General features: G+C 48.6%; 1 protein-coding gene across 1 annotated transcript; it reads right to left on the bottom strand.

Moving 5' to 3' along the window:
- Nucleotides 1–243: 243 nt before the first annotated feature.
- Nucleotides 244–15,472, bottom strand: Amun (protein amun). Its single transcript, XM_089586697.1, has 4 exons — nt 15,223–15,472; nt 5,927–6,020; nt 4,159–4,474; nt 244–2,603 (listed from the first exon to the last, which is right to left on the bottom strand). The coding sequence occupies exons 1-4, from the start codon at nt 15,378–15,380 to the stop codon at nt 2,146–2,148; spliced, it is 1,026 nt and encodes a 341-aa protein (XP_089442823.1). The 5' UTR covers nt 15,381–15,472; the 3' UTR covers nt 244–2,145.
- Between the last annotated feature and the right edge of the window lie 150 nt (nt 15,473–15,622).

The raw sequence follows: 15,622 nt of genomic DNA, 5'->3' as shown, positions 1-15,622 counted from the left end.
GTGAATTGTTTGACACAGGTTTGAAGCTGGGACAGTAAAGATGCAGAAAGATTGAACAAAAAGCACGGCAGGTTTGGCTGGACTCCGTTTCACTGCTTCGTCTGTGCCCCGCTTTCAAGTACAGGCCACCAAAACTAGACCACTGCAAGTCCCTCTAGAGCGACACAGTCACTTGTAAGCAAATTTTTAGCCAGCACCACATGAACAAGCAAAACCAAGTGGCCAAAGAAAGACTGCAGGAGATTCAGAGAGCACTTCCTGCCTGCATTTCATTTATTGTAAAAAGTGAGCAGAAAAAAAAAACCGGGAAATCACTCCAACATATGAATGTAATATTGATACACAATTGTAAATTGGGGCGGTGTTGAACTGGAAGTGTAAAAATACGTGCTAGAAAAAAAAAGACAGGAATCAACCTCACAGGGGATCAGAGAACACTGGGCCATTTTGAAAAAAAAAAAAAAAGTCCTTTCAACAACACTAAGGCCCTAAGGCAAGAGTGCGTTGCCGCGAATTCATTATATATAAGGAAAGGTGGGGAGAATTGGGAAACCACGTGTTCTGCGCAGTAACGGGACATCACATCCGAATGTGCCACCTCCTTACCGGCACAAGAGGGTATACGTTGCCGGCCAGATTACAAAAAGATAAAGTGTACCCAGAGGCCACTACGTCATGTGACCAGGCTGCTACCCTTCACCGCGGCTTCCGAACCACTCCTGCCAAGATGTCAGCTACCCAGGGACCTCCGAGTCTACGAGTGGCCACGGCTCATAAAAGCCGATGTGATTAAGTAATATAAGTCGCTGTGCGTTTTCCTGACCGCAGTTTTCTCAGTACCTCAAGCCAGGCAGAAGTTGTATTGGTTGGGGGAAACTGGTTGCACTGAGGTAGCCTGCTATTTGGAGACTGCTTTAGCAGTATATCCGTTAAAAGTTTCCCCAAAGATTAGGGAGCATTAATTGTGCGACCAATTTCATGAAAAGGCTGACAGGGAAATATAGAACAGCTCTCTGCTTAAGTTCCTCAACGGTACAGAAGGGAAGACCCCGCAATCCCGCGGCATATGTCTATCGACAAAGTAGTCAAACTGTCAGTTAGGAAAAAAAAAAAAAAGAATACAGGAAAGGTTCACAGAAGAGTCCTGCCAGTATGTCGAAAGGCCCAAGCAAATGCTCCTGCATGAAATAAACTAAGCAATCGCAAGCATATATTTCCCTCCCATCCGAACGTGATATTAGCTAGTGCCAGCGTACACTTGTCAAACATGTGACTATGCTCACAACTCATCACTTTGTCTTGTGCGTGGTTAATGCAGCTAACTGCAGACATTCACCTTGCATTTCGGGCAATTCGAGAAAGATCATACCTGAAATGCTTAGGAAACAGCGCGGTACTTCACTATAAAACCTGAGTTCAAGCACAGATACCAACTTTTGCTTCCCTTAGTGTTACAAAAGAGAGCACTGCTAGCTATAAAAGCCAAAACCGAGCATGAGGGTAAAGTTTGCCGCCACGGCACCAAAGATGACAAGGCAGAGTACGCTGGTTTCCCAACTTTGTTTTCTTTTTTTTTTATAGTCACCAACTCTTGGAGATGGTAGTGACGCACAACAAGGAAGAAAAAAAGAAAGTCATCTGCACAGTGCTCGACAGTCCCAAATGCGCAAGAGCCTGGGCGGAGGACTAAGGTCCCTAGGGTTGACATCCCAGCGGAAAACAGCTGCAGCGGCTGAGGGGCATCCCGGTGCCTGCAGCAAACGTTTCACATGGCGAGGTCAGGACGAGTTCTAAAAGCTTTGATGACACACAAAAAAAGACATGTGGAGAGGCAAGGGTGAGAGTTGGAGGAGAGCAAATGGTAGTGAGTCTCTTGCCAAAATGAGAGAAAAAAAAAAGAAGGAAGAAAGAAAAAGGAGACAAGAACAATGAAGCCAGGAGGAATCAACTGATTACACAAAGAACTCCGACCAGAACGAACGGAAGAGTGAAGGAGGTGATAAAAAGAAGGGTTAGAAAAATGAAAAGAGACAAGAGGGGGAGCAGGGGCGAGAAATAAACATAGGTCCTTTCTCTCTCTCTCTCTTCATCAAAGGTGGTGGTGGTGGTGGTGGCGGCGGCGGGGGACGGGGCGGTGGCGAAGTCTCACGCGCGTGCCTTCTTGACACTCTCAGTCGATTCCTCCTCTTCCGCTTCGAGGTCCCGTTTGGTGCCCTTCCCTGACGGCGAGACGTCCGGCACAATCGCGTCATCTGTGGCGATGGCCGACGAGGAACTGTCGTCTTCCGCTGCTGCTGTGCCGTTGTTTTCCGCCGGTCCGTCCTGGCTAGAGCTCTCATCATTCGTGACCTGTGCCAAGTCCGCACTGGACCGCGAGTCGGAAGGCGAGGACAGGGGTGCGTCGTCGGCCGCACCGTTGGAGGCGACATTGTGGTCGTCATCCGCCGAAGTGGTGGTGGCTGACGGTCCGTTGCCATTGGCTGATGGCGCTTTGTCCTTGTGCTTAGAGAGGTCGTCTAGGAGCGATGGCTTCAGCTCCCGTGCCACGTAGTGCGCCCAGAGAACAAGTTCTACCTTGTGCGGTGTCCACGTGCTTTCAGGGTCTGTGCAAATAAAAAAAAAGAAAAGAAAAAGCAAAGCCAAAGGAGTGGTTCAAGCTAATTTTCTCTTTCAACAACAACCTTACCAAGTTTCTACAGAACTAGAAGGCATTCTCTGGACTCTGTGGTCCAAACTGAGCTCATCATCACAGTGCATGCTGCCTAGGCATGAAAAAAGTTTCTCTGGTCCATCACTGAATAGAAGCCTGTGGCTGGTTTGTAAGTAAAAACTCGTTGATACGACTTGTAATTCCGATAATTCGAACTACACAAGCAAGGGTCCCAATGAACATTTGCAGACCACATCACAGATAGTAAACATTCATTACTCAGAGAAAGTTGGGCACAGGTGGCTACTTTAGCTCATTGGTTTCAAACACTTCTCAACACTGTGCTAAGCATTCATAACAAATTAGCAACAAGGTTGTAGCTGCCGAGATTTCAGCAAGTAAACATGCAACAGGCACAGTGTATGAAATCACATGCCGTAGTAACCCATTTCCGTTCCTTAACATGCACCGACATCACACAGTACACAAGCCTCTAGCATTTTGCCTCCATTGAAATGCGACCACCACGGCTGGGATCCACACAGGTGTTACCTCAATGCATATCTCAAAACTTGTCTAACCTGAATGCGCTACACTGTACACTAAGATTTTTCAAAGTAGGTTCTGTAGAACTGCTGGGTTCTTTGGGGTGCTTTTTGGACTCCCTAAACATCTATAATGTGCATGCCTAAACCTTTCCTTTTCCCACTTTACCTTAGAACTTACCACACTGTAACTAAAAGAAGATTTTCCTTTCTCAATATGGCCAGTCACTGTTTTGAATTTCATATCTTCAGAGGTGCGCAACTTCATCCTCCTCCTCGCATTTATGTTAGGTAGCAAGGGATGCAAATAAACACACATGGCCTTTCTTGGCATCCCGTAAAAGCTGTTGGGGTTCATCATCATCATCAGCCTGACTACGCCCACTGCAGGGCAAATGCCTCTCCCATGTCTCTCCAATTAACCCTGTCCTTCGCCATTTGTGGCCACTGTATCCCCGCAAACTTCTTAATCTCATCCACCCACCTAACTTTCTGCCGCCCCCTGATACGCTTGCCCTCTCTTGGAATCCACTCTGTTACCCTTAATTAAGGACCAGCGGTTATCCTGCCTTCGCATTACATGCCCTGCCCAAGCCCATTCCTTTTTGGTTTGACAAGGATGCCATTAAACCGCTTTTTCCCCCGACCGACACGTCCCACTTCCAGTCTCTTAATGTTACACTGATCATCTTCCTTTCCGTAGCTCTCAGCACTGTCCTTAGGCCGAACCCTTTTCTTTAGCCTCCACGTCTGCCCTACAGGCGAGTACTGGTAAGATACAGCTGTCATATACTTTTCTCTTGAGGGGTTTTTGCCGAGGCTAAAAGACAGAACCCCTGCTGTAGACAAATTCATCTATGCCACACAGAAAAATGTTCATATTTTCCACTGCCCCTTCATGTTCCGTTTAATTACACCAAGGCAGAAAACAAGGCCGATGAATGCACCTAAGCAAGCACGAACCTTTCTTAGCCAGCTGCTCGGTGCAGGTCTTGATGCGCTCGGCATAGTTGAGGTACTCGGCGAGTGTGTAATCGGTGGCCTCGACGCCCGGCGTGCTCAGCATGCTCTCGTCGGCCATGTAGGGCGCCTGTTCGGGAAAGGCGGCCGCCAGGATGGCAGAGGCCGTGGCCGGACCGATGCCCTTCAGGTTGGTCAGCGCCGTGATGGCCCCCGACAGGTTGGGCAGCTTGCGGAACGCCTTCTTGCTCGTCGACTTCACCGCCAGCTCTGTGTTGATGCGCACCAGGTCCAGCAACTGTGGCCGGTACTTGCCTCTCTGCAGCAGGGTAACACAGGAGAGGAAAACAAAACAAAACAAAACAAAAGGCATTGATCTCAGTGCGCCGCACACCAGCACTTCCGTCATTCCGCTTCCTCAGCAATGCTGCTTCAACTGTAGCTGTTCTCACAACCACACAAAGAGCCCTGTTATGCCAATTACACCAGTATATAGCAGGCCGCTGCAGAATAGAAAATCTGAATCAGAATGTGCAAAATATTGAGAAAGAACAACAGCATGAAACAAACGGATCCCACAGGAACGGCATCCGAGTGCTTTAAGTGCCCTCTATGTTAATCTTTGTCCCTGTCTACCTCACAATACCGCACGAAATCTGGAAAAACAAACAAACAAACTAGCCCAGATGTTCACTGACCACTGTCTTTGCAGACGCACACACAAGGGCACGCATTCAGTCATCGTGAAGTGCAGAGGTGACAAGCTACACAACGAAGACAGAAGCTCAATGCCATCGACCGCCTTGAGACCCTTCAAGAAAAACAATTTTTGCGTACTGTCATAAGAAAACCATCACGTGTTATGAGGAATGCAATTTTAAAGCAGATGACAATTGTTTGAAGCTTTACCACATGCACAGTATTCGCTCAGTGTACTAAAATGAAGGATGACTCAAAACTTAATGTTGAGAAAAATATTTCCATCAATAAATGAATCTGAACTGCGAAATGAAAAGAGCATTTTCTGTTAAAATTTTTTTCTTTAAAATGCCTGAAGTTGCAGCATTTATGGGTTATGGGTTGCAAAAAGAAGATTGTCAGTGGCTTGCAGTTCTAGCACTGCAAAAGAAAGATGGTATGGTAGGGGGTGCAAGGTTTACTGTCCCGTATAGCAACACGGGCTATGAGACTCTGTAGTGGACTCCTGATTATTTCAGACAACCTGGGATTCTTTAACATGTGCCGACATTGAAGAGCACCAGCTGAATACCACAGCCACTGAGCCTCCACAGTGGGCAGCACTAGAGTCACTAGATAAGTTTCCAGAGCACTGCCATCCTCCTCTCCTCGTCACTGAATTTGGAAGCTTCACGACTACCCCCACCTGACGTTCACAGCGCTGAAATTACACCCGTGGTTCCCTGTGCATCCACCTTATCTATGTCGTTATAATAAGTGAAAAAATTTAACTGCTGTATGATTGGCACAACTAACTTTGTAGATATTGTGAACGGACACTGAGATAAAACGGGAAAAAGTCATTTTCGTGACTCGTTGAAGCAGCACCTTGTGCATGTATGCTGGTTCTAGAGGAGAGGCCCGAGGCTTCGGAAGCTCGGCACTTTATGGAAATTCCCCGAAAACATTGGTGTTTGCCGGTATGGCAACTCTGGGCCGTGGTGGCCAAGGAAAAGGTACACGACACTCTGAACACTTATCCGGTGGTTCTAAGCAGCACGGAAAAGGAGAACTATGTAGCAATTCCACTCACCATTAGTTTCCACTTCATTATTTTAACGAGCTCTTCATGAACTAAATGCTTGTCCTTTCGGGACTGTATGACCTTGGGGAGCTGCTCCTGGTACCTGCAAAGAGGACAGTGATGAGTAAAGCATCCTTGCTGAACATCTCCAACTCATATCCTTCAATGCCAATGGTCAGGTATGCAATTCCCAAGAAAAAAAACAAAGGGCCGGATGTAAGAAAGCCTGGTAGATGTTGCACCACAACCAACAAACAACGTGTAAGCACTCAAAGGCAGTTTACTCTTGCTATTCTGAAATGTGGTGCACTGCTCTTGCAACCTTGTCTGCTAGGCAAGCAACCACAAGTGACCAGGACATTCTGACAGGCGCACTGCTATCATGCAGTTAATTAGGGTTTAACAAAACACATTGTTGAGGACAATCATGTATAAATGTCATGAGTTAGCATTCACCCAAAAAAACTTCTTAATTTTTTGAGTTTTCATCTGCACCACCCCTTGCACTGCTGTGCATGCTCCGCAGAGAAAAGCAACGGTTGATCTGCACGTTTCAGCAGCTGTTTTTGAGACAAACTTTGTGCTAACTCACTTGTGAAAGTGTTGCCCAAGTCTTTAACGGAATGCTACACATAGCTGTGACACGTGGTTATTTCTTACAGCGACGGCTGTATGGGAATTGTTCGGTGAAATCATGCTAGTGGTGTCGTTTGAGTGTGCCATGCTGCCACACACCATACACCATATACTACGCCCATCTACGGCCGCCTTATATTGACGGATGAACGACCTTATGTGGATGGATGAACACCCACCCCAAGAATGGTTATTGCGTCCGGCTACTTGAACACTCTCAGCAAAAGACAACCACTAGAGCTCTTCCGCGGCACTCACGAGTGTATCAGCATAAACGCACCCGACATCTCATGTCCCCACCCAGAGCTACTAAATACTCCCGACTGGCATCAGCGTTTAGCCCCCAGCCCCGCTGTCACTGAAATGATAGGCACCCTAAGTTAAAAGAAAACCCAACACCTTTATTCATATCTTTGTGAATGCTGCTCAAATATTCTTGCCCTAAAGAACACACGGACCGAGTTTTCAAGGAACGCACATCAACATTTGAATACTGCAGCTTCTGCAGCCTTTGCCAAGTGGATGAAAATTTGCTAAGAGTAACTGCGTAACTGTAGACCTGCGGATCAGTGTGAAATCGCTCTGCACGAAATGGCTTCAGGTGGATGGAATAAGCCCTAGCCTCTACTTGCTCTGCCTGAAGAACAGGTTTCATTCTTACGACAGATGATCATATACCAATGCCACATCCCTGAAGATTTACCCCCAGGCATCACCACGTGAAAAGTTAACCACAGATGAACCACAGCAGTTCGAGCAGGAAAGTTTTTTCCTTATCCCTAAGGGCAATGCACCGGTAGATAAGATGACCCGATAAGAGACGGACTCTCACTACCTCGGTGTATGCAACGGCGGTTGGTCACTGTTCCACGCCAACACCAACTGCTGCTCAACTCTCACTGGCACTTTAGTTCAACCACGATTGGTGATCCCAGTTGAACAGGTCAAAACAAGATGGCGATCCAATGGTCTCGCTGTATTGCCCGAGTCTGCCACGTTCCCCCTCCTACATGTCCTCATATTGCACAGCAGATTGCTGTCCTGACTAGAATAGACAGCAGTCCACAACTTAGCACTAACATACACACAGAAACATGTGGACATGTAAAGTAGTGCATGTGAGACTGCAACCAAGCGCCGATTAAAAACAAGCTTCTCTAATGGATTGTCCCGACTCTGTGCAGTATACAGCTGGGTTATGTGCAAAGCATGAAGCTTGTGCAGAAATTGCCATTTCATGACAGAAAACATAAAATGGGTGCTTAAAATGAAGAAAAACATCATACAAGCATATTTTTATTCATTATAGAGTGATCTGAAGTTTGTACTAACTATAGTGGAAGGTGCTGAGTAAACACATTTCACTGCTCTGCAGTCCGGTGGCAGTTAGAAAATTGAGCTTCAATTTAAACTGCCCTTGTAACCGATGCGGTTACACCACAGCACCAAAGCACACTGACAGTACTGAGGAATAAGCAACCGGTTGGAACAGATGAAATATGAATGCCGAGTGTGAAGTAGAAAGCAGCAAAACAATTGCAACACTGCTTCAAAAACGTGCTTAGTACATATTCTTATGAAGAAGAAGAGGGCAGTGGCGCGGGACGGAGCGCTCGCGCTAGGCCCACAGCCATTAAATCATATTATCTGTCATCATGTCGTCCTTTTCCTAGACTTGCCACCTTGTAACAATATTTTCCAAAGTGCACAAAATATCTACCGCTTACATAGAGCAGCCTTTTGGACATATTATATTTCAAATTCTAATACTTCATCAGCATTTCAGTTTTAAAGGAACCATGAAATAATATTTAGTGAGCTTACAAAATGTGCACAAGCGATCATTATTCAATCACTAATCACCGCACTGCAAAAATGCTTAAGCTAGCCTAATTAGCATTGAAGATATCTGCAAATAAAAAGTGATGCTCCTCGTCTGCTCAGCTCATATACCCTGACACTTCAGGGGGAAAAAAATAAAGAAAACAGGTCAACACTGCACCCCAATGAGAAGGTTTGCCCGATGACTCCCTTTCATCGGGGTAGAGGAAGCAGGAACGTGCGCGGTGTGTGCCCTACTTGGTTGGGATCTACTGCCAGTAGCAATTAAAAAATTTTTTTTTGAAAATTATAGGGTCCACACAGAACTTTTAAATTCAACTCGAATACTTGCAACGACCACGCCTACTGGTCGGTTTCATTAGAATATTGCCCTCAAAATCATTTCAGGGTCCTTTTAAATAGCAGTGATCTGCAACAGGTGGCAAGGCAAATGATCAACACAAAGGTTATGAAAGCACAAAGTGTGAGAAAGAGAGAACTGCTCACAATAAACAATCCCAAAAGGTTGCACAACGAGATCTGATGTCAGCAGACAGATAATGCTTATCTACACATCGTGCACTGCTAATAAAAGCCAACAGAAGCTTCTGTGGCCTCGACCTCACTATCGCTCTTTTCATTTCGAAATGCAAGAGACAGTAGTGATTACGATTACTCAAGCTGAACTATGCCTTGTTGTCACTGCACACAACAGCCCAGCGAGCAATGTGGCGATGCCAATGGAGCCCTCAATGGAAAGGTCTGTAGCCGTGTTAAGGGAACCACAAGGGGCCATGTTGCATAGTCTACTCGAGGGTGAACAAATTACCCAAGCAACCACAGATATCCGTCGGACGTACGAGCTAGATCCGAACGTCCTTTGCCGAGATCGGACGTACGAACACAATCCGATTTCGGATATCCGTATTCGTACATCCGCCGGAGGTACGGACAGTGTCCACTTTTGTATATCCGCATGAGAGACGAGGTGTACGTCCAAGGGCGTCCGCAGAACTTTTTCCAGGGGGGTGCACCCGATGGCCGGTTATGGGGGAGGCGGCAGCTATGTAGTTGTTTTCTACTAGTGCATAAATAATATCCGTAATTCCAAGGGGGGGCAACCGCCCCCCTTGCCCCCCCTTCCGGACGCCCATGTGTACGTCCGAAGGATGTAAGGCCGAGTATTTTCCAGGCCATGAGTATGGATGTTTTTTATTTCACAGAAAATTCGCGTCTTTCGTGTATGTATACTGTTTTATTTGCATCAGTTGGAGGGTTTGACGCGAAGATGTTTGCAAATTGGTGCAATTCCACTCCTTCCTACAGTGCAAGAGCCGCCAACGAGCTAAATTTATCTAAGAGGAGAAGCAGGTGTTGCAGAATTTTGCAAGAACTCAATGACTAGTTTTATATTTATAAAGCTTCTCCAAATTAGTGGAGTTGTGCGACATGTCTACCGTTTTGCTAGCTAAACTTGCCATTGAAACCATTCGTAAGTATCAAAACTCCCGTGCATTCTGCTATCACCATCATCATAGATGTTAGTTCACGGTCAGTCCAAACCAATCCATTTGTACGGCTCCGTAGCGCTGTTGTTGATTTGTCGCGTAGTGTTGTCGCGCAGAGCTTTGTACCTCTGTTATTATAATGTGTGGCTTTGTTCGGTCTGTGGACGAAAGTAGTATGTAACTTAAGCAATTCGAAAGATACGGGAAGCGCCTGGAGCTCTTCTGGAACACCGGGATCCCGTACAGCGTCGACCTTGGTTTAAAGAAGGCTTAGTGCGCATGTGATTGCATACGAAGGTATGTATCCAGTACACTTCTTGGAACTTGCTTCTAGGACAATGCAGCATGCTCATATAACATTCGTTCACAGGACAGTGGGAGCAGTAAGCGCGAGGAGATGGCTTCCCCAAGTGTGTGCTGTTCTCGCACTTTCGGGAGCCCTCAACTCGCGCGGCTAATTCCCACTCCTCTTCAAAGTTGTGGGACGGAGTATTTTCGCATCTTGTTAATTTTTAAGGCATCGCTAGGCTCACTGTGCCTATATAAAGAGTGACAACGCGCGAAAGGCAGACCATAGGAAGCACTTGTAGTTCGCAGCGGAAGCTTTGCGGCTCTCTATGCACAGTCGCGTACAGTGCTGCGCAGGTTAGTGCCCTAAGGCCCAAACTCTGAAAGCTTCCTTTCCTTAGAAGTCTTCCTAACCTTACGTGAGGCCGCCTTTCCGCGAATGTTCGATGGAGGAAGCCAGCTTACTCTGAAAGCTCTCCTCGCCTCTCCTCAAGTAAGGAACGCATGCCGCGTGTCTGGGTTCGAGGGTTCCTTCACATCGGCCAATAGGACGCCGAGTAGGAAGTTGCATTCCCGTGGTGACAACAAACATGGCGGCGCCCTTCGAAGCTGGGCCCCTCGATTCAAACTGAATTCGTCGTCGTTACTGCGCTTTTCAGTGCGTTCGCTAGCCATAAATGGGCCATCGGTCTTTCGCTTCCTCTCATCTCGCCTCTAAGGAAAGTATGAGTGATAAATTTGCCTTATTTTTTATTTAGATTGGCGATTCAGCCGTTGTTAGGCTTAAGACCATCGGTTTGTTGACAGAAATGGTTTCCGTCCTAACAACGAGATGGCGCCACTAGGCTGAGCTAGGCAGAAAACTCGTCCACCAGATGCAAGGGAATAGCCACGTACGTCAATCGTCATGTCATTGCGTCGCTGCTTGCATAAGCTGAATTAAAAGTGGAAATTTGAGAAACGTTGTAACGTCCCACAAAATACCTGCGTTTAGCGTACGTAAGCATGCACACGCTTATGGTACATTGACAGCGTCGATTTATGCTATTTGCTAGCCATATCTCTCACGCCACGAGCGGCGACGTGGTGGCCGGGAGGTGTGAACGAGGCAACATTTCGGCGGCGGCGGATTTCGCTCGCTCTCGCCGCCGAATGCCCAAGTGTGACAGAGCCACACCGTTGCGGAATCTCAACGCAAATTCTTCCTCTGAGTGCACTTCCACTGGATTCACCGCGTCGCGAAGCAACCTAGCTGTTCGAGGATACAGGTACACTTCATCGAATGCGTATTCGCAAGCACGGTTAAAAAATTGCGTGTAGTCGCCCGCGTAGCGGTCAGTCCACGCTGCCATTTTCTCCCGCCTGCTCAACTGCGCTCACGCCGGGCTCGCGTCCTTGCGCCGCGTATCGCCGCCCGCGTGAGTGTGCGGAGTCACTTGTGGCAGCAGTGAGGTGAAGCACTCCTCCAGGGCCAGGAGCGACGTAAGGACGCATGAAGGCAGCTGCCTCAACTGTGAGGAGGCACCAAGGACGACCTTACTTAGGGCTCCTCAGTAAGGAAGCTTTCAGATTGACATGAGGGCTCCTCACTGCAGTGAAGGCTCCCTTACTGAGGTAAGGAAGCTTTCAGAGTTTGGGGGTAAGGCCCATGAGAATAAATAAAGAACAGATACATTGTCAAGTTGGAGAGGAGGAATAACCGCGAACTTGACAGGACTGAAGAACGAGAAGAGGACAGGACGAGCGGTACTCGTTCTTCAGTCCTGTCAAGTTCGCGGTTATTCCTCCTCTCCAACATGTCAGACCAACTGGCCCAAAGCTTCCCCTTGTTGATACATTGTCAAATATGGTGTGGAAAAGTGAGAGCTGTTATTGCCTTATACTTATTGAGGTGTTTGTTAAAGTGCATTGTCTGTTATACTTGCAGCATTAAACACTTCTATTAATTGGTTCCAATGTTTTTATTTGGGCTGCTGCATTGCACCATTTGTTTCACATGACTGATGTTTGCCGCATTCTTTTTTTTTTTTTTCAGAAATCCTGTGGGTGGGAAGATTACGGATGTGTGTCCCAAGCTTGCCACATTTGAGGAGTCACATTTAAGAAATTTTCCGAATATAACCCATTGCTCCGCTGATGTGTCATCAACTACAATAAAATATGCGTGCTATGCATCAAATTGTTTTTGGTTTTATTGCATCGCGCGGAGTGTAAAAAGCGCGCATGCACCATATATGCGAATATTCGAGAAAGATCCGCCAATGGATGTACTCAACTGGACGTCCGTCGGCGGGCGAACCGTATACCTTTGGCCACCTTTCGGACGTCTACCGGCTGTTTGCGGATGTTCAGCGGACGTACAGAACATCCGAAAAAGACCTCTGTCGGCCGTCCGAAGGATATCGGTGGTTGCTTGGGTACCATTAAGTCAGTGGTCACCCTCACGTCTAAGCGATCCCACATACTGCTAAGCATTATGAACGTAATGCAGGAAACCGCCCTGTCGTTCTTGCAATTTTTAGTGCAAACAGTATTTACGAATAAAAAAAAAAATTCTGCCGTAGAGAATGAGCACCCCAGTTGTACAGAGTTTGTACATCTTGCACTGGTAAAAATGCCACGTGAAATTTTCAAGAACATCTGCAATAATGTTGCATTCTGCACCTAAAAAAGCAGAGCAAAAAATCACCAAGCATTAAAATAATGTTACGAAATTGTCAGGTAACCTCCAGTAACAATATTTTAATGTCAAGAACCAAAAATGACATAAACATGGTGCTAATGTATGAAATGTTATAACGTTGCATATGATAAAATATTATAATATAAAGATTAGTCTAATATTCAAATTACGACGGCTCCAAAATCATAAAACCACACTCGGCCTCATTTTCAAAGGAAAAATTACAGCGCCTCTCCTGGCTCGATCTCGTTTCCAATCGTTAAACAATAAAACAGATCGCTCGCATCGATTTCTTCAGACTTGCGCGACAGTGATGACAGAAGGCGCACGACGTCAAAAAATAAATCTGCAAAACGAAATTTAATATTAAACAAGTGAGACATTTGTAGGCTTAGCGAGGCCGAAGCGATTTTTCTTTTCACTGCGGTCGCCGCACGCGCGCGCAAATTCGCCGGATGACCAGCGACTTTTTTCGCTCCGTCGAAGGGAATAAAAAAAAAAGGGAAAATCCTCAGCCTGCGACGGCGACGAGTGGACAGGAATGAACGAGATTAAGAGGCGTACTACAGAAAGAGACGAAGAAGTGACGCAAAAAGCCGAGTAGAAAAAGTAGAGCGCGCGAGCGAGCGCTCGCACGGACCGGCGGCGAATCGCTTTTTATCCCCGAGCCGGCGAGCGGTCGCTCAAAGCGAACGGCGCCAGCGAAAACGCAGAGAAAAAAAAAATATAAAGAAAACGAACGCGTCCACCACCACATCGAACCCAGCAGCAGCGGGAACAGCAGCTCGGCGCAACGGCGGCAGCACTGGAGCGAAATCTCCCCACCGACGCGCCGCTTCAGCTGCGCCGGATGTTAAAAAGGAAAAGAACAATTTTTTTTTTTCTCTCCACCGGCACAAAGAACCGCACAAACATAAAAGACACCCCATCGAGCGAAAAACCCCCCTCCGGGCAGCAGGCCGCTGCTGAGCCGGCACTCAGCCTCCGTTCTCGGAGGCCAGGCGGCGCTCGCCGCACCAGCAGCGGTCGTCGCTCGCTCTCTCTCTCCAGCGACGTGTTTTTCGCCTTCAACCGTGCGCCCATTTTTCCGCTGCTGCGACGCCTTCTTTCTTTTCCCCCTTCTTTCTCTCTCTCCCCGCCACGGTCAGCGCACGCACGTACGCGGCTGCCGCCGCCGACCCCTCGCACTCGGCGCCGCTATCGCGCACACGTCCTCCGCACGAGCAGTACGACGAAACACCGGCGAGCTCCCCAGTGCCAGCAAGCGGCCGCGCCGAGAACGTTCCGAGCCAGCACACAGCAGGACGGGCCGAGAGAGAGATGGAAGGAATGAGAAAGAGGAACGCTCTGCGCTCTTTTCGTGACGCCAGCACGCGCTTTTCTTTGCGCTCGCTCGCCTCTTTTGCTTTTTTCGTCCCGGCGGGGAAGCTCTTCTCCCCTCCGTGCCGGGTTTCCCCCACCCTCCACTCTTTTTTTTTTCTCTTTCCTCTCTTCGCTCTTTCCCTGCGGCGCCGTGAACCCAGCTAGGCCTAGCCCGAATCGATGTGCCGTGCAGCGCAGGCGGTGGTAGCAGCAGCAGCAGGCCGTGCCCGTTTCCTCCCCCTCCTCCTCTTTCCCCGTCACCTCAACGCCCCGCACGAAGCCACCCACGTCTTCTCACTCTCCTCCTCGCCCAGAACGCTGCCAGGCCAACGAGAAAACAAGCAAATGGGGATGAAAAAGGGCAGGAAATAAAACGCGGGATTGCGCCCCAAAACAAAAGCGGGCCGACGGCGATTCGGAAGCGATTGGTGTGCGGGGTGGAAAGGAAGTGTCGACGACGACACACAACGTCGAAGGAGCGCGAGGGGGAAGACGAAGGAAGAGGGGGGGAGGCAATCCGTCCGCTGCACTTGAACAAAACAAAACGCGCACATCACGAAAAAACGGAGCGCCGCGGCGTTGGGCAAGAGGCTGTTCGCCGCACGCGACGACGGGGCAGCAGAGACGGTTTCGCGCGAGCAGTGGGTTCGGAACGGCGTCGCTCGCTCGGCCGAACCGCCCGCTGTCAAAAGCCGCGGCGGTCCGGCCGTGTGCGTGCGTGCGAGATCGCGACGCCGGCGGCGTTCGTTCGCTCGCTCGCTTCAGCAGAAGCGGCTGCGTCGGTGGGGGGGACACGGACACGTACGGTCGGGATTAAAACATCGCTCGACGCGCTAAAAGACGTGTCGGGCTCGAAGCGCGCTTCGACAACGCGTTCACCGCTGTTCCCGCTCGCTTTCGGCGGCAGCCCGACAAAGAGGCCCCACGGCCTTGGTTGAGGCTGGCCCCGGCTGCCTTTTTCTGCTCCATCGCGACAAGGGAGGAAAGAAAAGTTTTTTTCCACTTACCAGGCGTCGAGCTTGATGAGTTCCTCGGGGCCTCCCTTCTTGGTACGCAGCGCGGCCTTCTGTTTGAGGACTTCTTTGTACAGGGACAGGACATAACTCCACTGGCTCGGCGTCGCCTTGGTGAAGAAAGTTAAAGTCGTGTCGCTCGGTTCGGCCATGGTGTGTAGCTTGAACACGTACACTTCTCTGTGACTTGGCTGCGGCCTTTCCGGGAACAATGAGGCAGGCGGCGCGAGAGGTTTTCTAGGCCCAACAACAGATGGCGCCACCCTACTTTTTGCTGCGTTCCATTGGCCGCGCATGAGTACAGCGTCGCTTTGCAGGGAGGTTCGCAAAAGCGCTGCCTACATTCTCATAAACTTGACGTCACATGACGTCAGCGCTTTGAGAGACGTCTGCC

This window comes from Amblyomma mixtum, chromosome 4, assembly GCF_055824585.1.
Source record: "Amblyomma mixtum isolate Tamu chromosome 4, ASM5582458v1, whole genome shotgun sequence".
Lineage (NCBI taxonomy): Eukaryota > Metazoa > Arthropoda > Arachnida > Ixodida > Ixodidae > Amblyomma > Amblyomma mixtum.
Note: the sequence above shows the minus strand (reverse complement) of the source record. Positions and strands in the feature narration are given on the sequence as shown.

Excerpts from the sequence above, each read along its gene's own strand:
- Amun (XM_089586697.1), bottom strand. The coding sequence starts at position 15,380 with ATGGCCGAACCGAGCGACACGACTTTAACTTTCTTCACCAAGGCGACG. Across the intron at positions 6,021-15,222 it reads CTCATCAAGCTCGACGCCTG|GTACCAGGAGCAGCTCCCCA; the intron begins GTAAGTGGAAAA and ends TCCTCTTTGCAG. Across the intron at positions 4,475-5,926 it reads TAATGAAGTGGAAACTAATG|AGAGGCAAGTACCGGCCACA; the intron begins GTGAGTGGAATT and ends ACCCTGCTGCAG.